This window comes from Aythya ferina, assembly GCF_964211825.1.
Source record: "Aythya ferina genome assembly, chromosome: 16".
NCBI classification, from domain to species: Eukaryota; Metazoa; Chordata; class Aves; order Anseriformes; family Anatidae; genus Aythya; species Aythya ferina.
The window spans coordinates 11165335-11172100 of record NC_140315.1 but is presented as its reverse complement, the minus strand read 5'-3'; the positions used below and the strand labels follow the sequence as shown (position 1 = coordinate 11172100).

Sequence of the window (6766 nt, the reverse complement as noted above, 5' to 3'; positions counted from 1 at the left end):
TGCTGTGCAAGTGAGATGCAGCATCTCTGCGAAGCAACATCCCTAGTGCTTAGTGGTTTGTTGAGTGATGTAGATTCTAGTAGGCACGCTGCTTTACATAACTCTGCATGTGATTTTCACCCTGTTGCTTCTTGTACCGTGCGTCTTGCAATATCTGCGGTGATTGTTAGGCAATCTATCAAAAGCGTTTGGTTGATCGAAAATAAAAAAGGGGGAATTGTGGGAAAGGAATTTGCAGGTAGCTCCGCGCTGTTTCACACGTCCCTGAATGAGAGATAATGAGGAAACCAGCGGTAGAAACAAAAACTTGAGCAAGGTTGAGATAAAGGCAGTTGGCTACAGTGTTAAAGATGATCTCTGGGGCAGTGGCCAGTTGCTGGCTGGCTTGAGGCACGTGTCTGAGGGTCTCTAACCAATTGTATGAGAGATTTGGGCACGTGGAGAGTGCGTGGGGCTACGGGGAAAGTATATGTAGTAGTGAAAAAGGGCAAGAAAGGCCTCCTGTTGAAGAGCCATCAGGAGTCCGTGTCTTGCATCCCTTCACCTAGCTTAGCACGTGTACAGAAGTCCAGCGCCTAACTCAGAAATAATTCTTTAAAGTCAAGCAACAGGGCTTTGGTTGAAACAACATGGGAACTCCTTCTGTTCTGTATTCTGGGGGAATACACTTCCCCCTGCAGTGTATTCCCCAGAACGTTTAGTACCTGTCGGCTGAATGCAAACGCACAACAGAGGGTACCCCAACACAGACGGGCAGCAGGTTCTTGTGCGTCGCCTTTGAGCCCGAGCCTGAGCACCGAGCTGCTTTATGAAGCCCAGGTATGTCATTGCAACTGCAGACTTCTGAGTTCACTTGCTGATTCTCTCCCTCTCTAGGTCCAAAAATGTCCACGTTGGATTTCTCCCTTAATTCCCCATTCCGAAAGAATGGGTTGGCCTAGTAGAGAGTCCTTCAATAGTTTTGTTGGCCAAAGAGCTGTAGCCTGAAAGTCAGAAGTCTCCGTCAGCCTACAGGAAGAGAGAACACGTCAGGGGCAAATTACCTGACGTTTGGATATTTCTCTTAATTATCAAGACCAACCAGCCACACGCAAAACAGCCAACATGCATAAATGAAAGAAAGCCAAGCACGGTGTGCCAGAGCTGGTCCAACAGTTGTTCTGGTTAGCTCTAAGAGAGAATTTGAAGTTAGCTAAGGAGTGGAGAATAAGAATGAAAAAGCGATGCTCTCTCTGAGGGCTCTTTCCGCCCAAGATCTTGTCTCTAAGGACCCCAAGTTCTTTCTGGACGTGGTTCTGCAGCAGCAACAGGTTCTGCCCCGGGGGTCTCTGGCTGGTCTTTTGGGGTAAGGAAAGTGGGGGTGCCAGCTTGGCTGTCTCGGTTTCCGTATGCCCATAGATGGAGCCAGTAACCTGGCAACTGTGGACTGATTGTGTGCTCATAATGCAGCCAGGCAGGATAAAAGGCAGCGCCTCTTCCTGCGGTCATCACTTCTTGGAAGTGCAGCTGTGACGAACGAGGTAGGATACGGCTTGTCTCCAATGTTTCCAACAGCTTGTCTCCAACAGTTCCATCCTGTGAACTGGTGATCAAGCTTCACGTTCGTTAGTCAGATGAGACCAGTGAATACGAGAACGTTTAAATTTGCCTTCCTTTTAACAGGCACGAGATGAGTGCAGCGATGTCACAGGATGAACGGTCCACTGAGAAGACCCTAGCGGTAAGATTAGCTCCTTCAATCTGCACAAGTTCATGCACTTCTTTGGACATAGGTGGTCTAGTGCAAAGCTTGATACTGTTCATATGATAAATGGGCGAACAAAGGGGGCAAAAGAAACAAAAAGTGAAATGCTGCGGATACTTGAGGCTCTGCTTACCTGCAGCAGAAACTGCAAGCTCTTCATGTGATGGTGTCCGAAGCGTGCAGCTAGCTCCCACGCGCGCTTTCAGGGAGTCTTTAGTGGAGACAAGATCCTCTGGTACCATGGGCAGTGAATATTGGTCCCCAGATCGAGGGAGAAGCAGCTTCTGTTCCTCTCTCTCGCATCCCCCTGCCTCTCGTCCCAGCATGGTCATAAACTAAGGGCTCGGCTGCTCTCTGTTCTGTCCTTTCCTCTGGGTCCTGGGGGCTGGACTGCAGTGCTTGGGAAAAGGCATCAGCTTGAATGAGTTACAGCCCCATGGGCAACGTGTCGGTCCTTCTCCCACAGTGGACGTACTTCACTGAAACACAATAACTTCACGAGTGGCCAGCCAAAGTTAGGAATCACAGTCAGCAAAGATGGTATGAAAGGCTAAAGGCCACTGAAGCCCAACTCCAAATCTCTCTGGTTGTTCTTATTCCCCCAGTTTTCTCCCTGCATTTTCATAAAGGCTAAGAAGGCTCTATGAAGCCCAGGAAGCAATACAATCTACTGACAGTTTCAGATGCGCAGTCGCCATCAAGTATTTGACTTAAGAAGGAATTCCCATCAGCATTTTGTAGGGACTTCAGTGACTGTGAGCAGGTGGAGAAAGTGGCTTAAAGTCAGGTTGAGGCCTCAATTCAAATTCATTCCTGAGAAGCGCAGATGGCACAGTGCAATTTCTTCCATGAGTAGCCTTGGATTGCAGAACCCTAGCGCTTCTCCCGTGCCTCTTCCTCCCCTGTGAAATACTGCAGACCACTCAAATCCTTAGGTATTTGTCTCAAAACAAAGTAAGCAAACAAACAAAAGTCCAGTCAGTCCAACACTGCAGGCTGAAGCTCAGTCTGAAATACAAGCTATGGCACGATGTACCTGTTTCATTGGCAGGGCACGATGGAGTCATCTGACGTGACCCCGCAGAAGGGCTCTTTCCAGCTCCTTGTGAAGGAACGGGAGTCCGCCAGGGCCACAAGACCCATCTTGGTGCGCCAGCGCCCACCAGTGCCACGGTCACGGTCACGGGCACGGAAGAGACGCATCCGTGTCAAATCTGTGGAAATACTCCGGGCACGGGGTCGTATCATGGAAACCATCGAGGAGGAGCCCCTGGGCGCCCCTGGCGAGATTGAAAACTTCCCAACTTCTGACAAGGAGCTTGAGAGCCACTTCGAGAACCTGGGTGGCAGGAAGGTGAGTGCAAGAAGGTTCTGCACTTGAGAACGATTCCCCCCCCATCACTGTGGCCTTGTGATTCTAGCACCTCTGTCAACGTGAGGAAAACATGTGCAACTGTGCCAAATCTCCTTGTTTTGCAAGGAGACCACGGCAAATGGAAAGTGCGAGATACTGCTAAGCACGATGGTGCGATGAGCTATCAGCTAAGCAGCACATGAATGCACCATTCACAACCTGCAGTGCCACAGAAATTGACCATAGAGCATCCTGGAGAACACTGCTGCCAGAACAGCACCCCCTTCCAATCTGCTGCTGCCTCATGTCATTTCTGCCCCCGAGAACCCTATCAGTCTCCTACCAGTAGCTTCTAACTCCCATCCCCTTGACGTCTTCTAACAGGGAGCAGAAAGTGAGAGGAGCTCACTGTCACCAGCTCGGACTAGCGAGCCTGAGAGCAATCCAGGCATAGTGGAGTCCGGTGCTAAAAGGAGGAGGGCAGTCTTTGAGACGCTCTCAGAAAATGGACAACACAGCGATGCCAAAGGTTAGTCTGACCACTTGGATCTGCTTTCTCGCTTTAGTTGAGTGCACTCGATCTCTGTTGTGACGAGGGGCAACCACATTCTTGTCATCAGGGCAGCCCCCAGGCTGCCCAGGAAAAGAACGTGGTGTTCTTATTGATGCCAAACAAACTTTTCGGCTTTCTCCATTTTATCTGTGTGTTATGGAGGAGTGCCCGAAGCCCATTAAACACTTTTTGAGCAGAACACAACAGAACGGTGTCCTATGTTTAGAGAAGAAAACTTATGATGAAGACGACCCAAATCTAAAACTAGGATATCAAAACTATGGGCAGCATTCGTCCATTATGGAAAAGCAGGAACTTCCTATTCTCTGTTGGTGAAGATAGTTTGGATTTGGAGCCGTGCTGCTTTCGTACCAACTCTTTAGCTTTTAAGCGTGGCTTTCAGGTTTCCACAAGTCGAATGCTCTGTGCTTGATGTGTTCTAAAGTAAAAGTTGCTAAACAGCTGCTAAAATGTTGGCGTTCCTGTTCGTTTTGCCTACTGCTTTTCTTTCAAGATTTGAAACACGTGCACCCACCTCCCTCTCCCCAGCTATGATGTCTGTTTGTAGTTTCAGGGGGTGGTCGAAAACTTCTCAGAGGACTTCGAGAAGCGCGCCCTCCGAAGCCTGGCAGCACGCTGCAGCTCTTTGAGGAGAATGTCTCCTTAAAGGATAAAGAGGCTCTTTATCAAGCTGCAGCGGCCAAAGCAGAGAAGAGGAACTGCTTTCCTAATCATGTAAGATCCCAATGTCTCATTATCTTCTTAATTCTACGTTTGCTTTGCACAGGGTCAGACCCTAACTGTCTTTATTTCCACAAGCAAGCTATCAGATGGCTCACGGGGTGGATCAAAATTTAAATCCGAAATTAGGAAACTTAGATAGCAAACATAGTCATCCTTCAGTCTGTGTCTACCAAATGAGATTTTTCATGCTACATGCCTCCGGTCTTTTGGACAATCCCTTTTCATTCATGGAATTGCTCTTCTTTGTCGTCCACCTTTGCCTGGACTTCACTGATGAGGGCCCTAGGCGTGAGAGAGAGCAGCAACGCGGTTATCCTATTTGCTCATGTTCACCAAAAACAGCAGCTTCTTTAACACAACAAATATTCGTTATTGACAAATAATAAAATCCTATTCAGATGCACAGTGAGCTTAGAGCTCTTGCTGCTCAAACTGAAGGATTTGAAATCGCTGCGTTATAAAACAGCGTCTGGTTAAGATAAGGTACGGGAAGAGTCCAGGTGTTTTCAAACCACACAGTTCCTGCCCACTGGCTTCTTGATTTCCTCATCGCTTTGGCGTATTCGGAGCAGATTCCTGCGGTTCCTTGGGCAGAGAAGGTTCAAATTCCCTCCTCCTGACACTGCAAAGAATGCTGCAGTTAGCTCTCTGTCCCCAAAAGGAAGAACTGTAGGAAGCCTGGCCCAAGTGAACTGTGTGGAGAACATAGGAACTGCTTCATTTACACTCGAGAACGCCTTGCCCTTTCTTGTTGACATGGACAGTACGTTCTTGCTACCAATGGAAACCAGCTGACCTTATTTAATCCCTCTAGATTTCCGAGGAGATCAAGGCCTGCACTGCGCCTGGCGGCCTGGCCGCAGTCAGGAGGCCCTTTGAGAACAGGCAGACCGCCTCCTCGAGGATGACCGATGCTCGTTCCCAGCACGAGCAGAAAACTGCAGAGGTAACAATGCAATTTGTAATACTAACCGATGAGGTCTTCCATGCTAAAGAGCTTGAGGGAAAAATCCCATGATTTGCTTGGAAAGGTCTGTGCTTTTAGTTCGAGGTATCTTCCCGTGTAAGTTAGAAATGCGTAAGATTAGACATCGGTTCATCTCATACAGTCCGAATTTGGATTTTCACTATGCAGTTGCAATTTTAAATGTAACCCGTGAAAGTGGTGGCAATAAACGAAGCTTAGCAATCAGGGGCACATAAAGAAGTATTTAGTACAGTCTGTAATTCAGCAAGTATTTCTACTGTGTGACAAACACAACTAAAGAAGAAGTCAATAAACACTTCTGCTTTTCCTTTCCTTCTCTGCTGAAGGCAATCTCTTCTTTCCTTGTTTTCATTCTCTAAATGTGTGTATTTTCTGTCACCAGTTTCTCAGATACACAGAATCTGTCCACTGGAGAAGCGATAAAAAGTGCCAAAAAGTTGAAGGCGGTATGAACCAGCCGTTTATAGCGGCACAGAAGATGGAAGCGCTAAGACAGCCAAAATCTACAATGCCTTCAGTGGCTTCCAGAATGGAAGTAATCAACACAATCCTCAAGAATCAACAGCTTCCTATAAGAAGTCCACGTCATCTTGGAGCTGGTGCACCAAATCCGGAGTGCGAAAGAAATGAATCCTCTGTGATCCAGGTGTTCCCTAATCTTAAGGAGCCACAGAGGAGGGAGCCATTGCGCCAGCCGAAAAGGAAAATCAATTTTGCAGCTTCCAGACTGAAGACCATCAATGAAATCCACAAGAGGCAAAGTAATATTCTAAGATGTCCAGACCAGCAAGAAGCTGCTTTAGTGGCTTACGATATGCAGTGGTGTGAAACCCCAGAATGCGATGGAAAGAACAAAGATGAAGCCCTCGCAGGCGACGTGTTGTGCAGCAATGCACAACACATTTCCAATAAAAACCTGTAATGACTTAAAAGTAACAGACTTGTCTGAATTTTTGCTGCCTGTCTCTCCTCCCTCCTTCAAGACTTCCCTCGTGCAAGATGCTATCAGGACAAGGCGTGAAGTTGGATGTATAAAACAGATTAAGAAGATTTTTGTCAACATTGGTACCCCAGTAAGTGCCGTGAGTAACGTGCAAGCTAGAGAAAGCGAGCCCCAAATCCCATTTTGATTCGGAAAGGCAGCTGGAGCAGAATTATGTAAAACTCTGTCTCAGACAGTAACAGAGTTTTGACAAGTGCATTTTGTGACGTGACCCTGCTGAGTGTGAGCCAGCACGGAGGCAGGAGCCGGGCAGGTGAGCTACTGTGTTGCGTGAAACACCATATTGACAGCGGTGCTCATGTATAGGCGGTAGGGCTTCACGTGAAAGAACTTTCCTACTCAGCAGAAGGCAGTACTTGATATTTTCAGTTAAACAGAGT

General features: G+C 47.7%; 1 protein-coding gene across 1 annotated transcript; it reads left to right on the top strand.

Annotated features, from left to right (window-relative positions):
* The first annotated feature begins 1391 nt into the window (after window positions 1-1391).
* LOC311445463 (uncharacterized protein) lies at window positions 1392-6309 on the top strand. The gene is made up of 6 exons (XM_084537634.1): window positions 1392-1720; window positions 2796-3098; window positions 3483-3627; window positions 4220-4386; window positions 5210-5341; window positions 5766-6309. The coding sequence occupies exons 1-6, from the start codon at window positions 1670-1672 to the stop codon at window positions 6303-6305; spliced, it is 1338 nt and encodes a 445-aa protein (XP_084393760.1). The 5' UTR covers window positions 1392-1669; the 3' UTR covers window positions 6306-6309.
* Window positions 6310-6766: the final 457 nt, after the last annotated feature.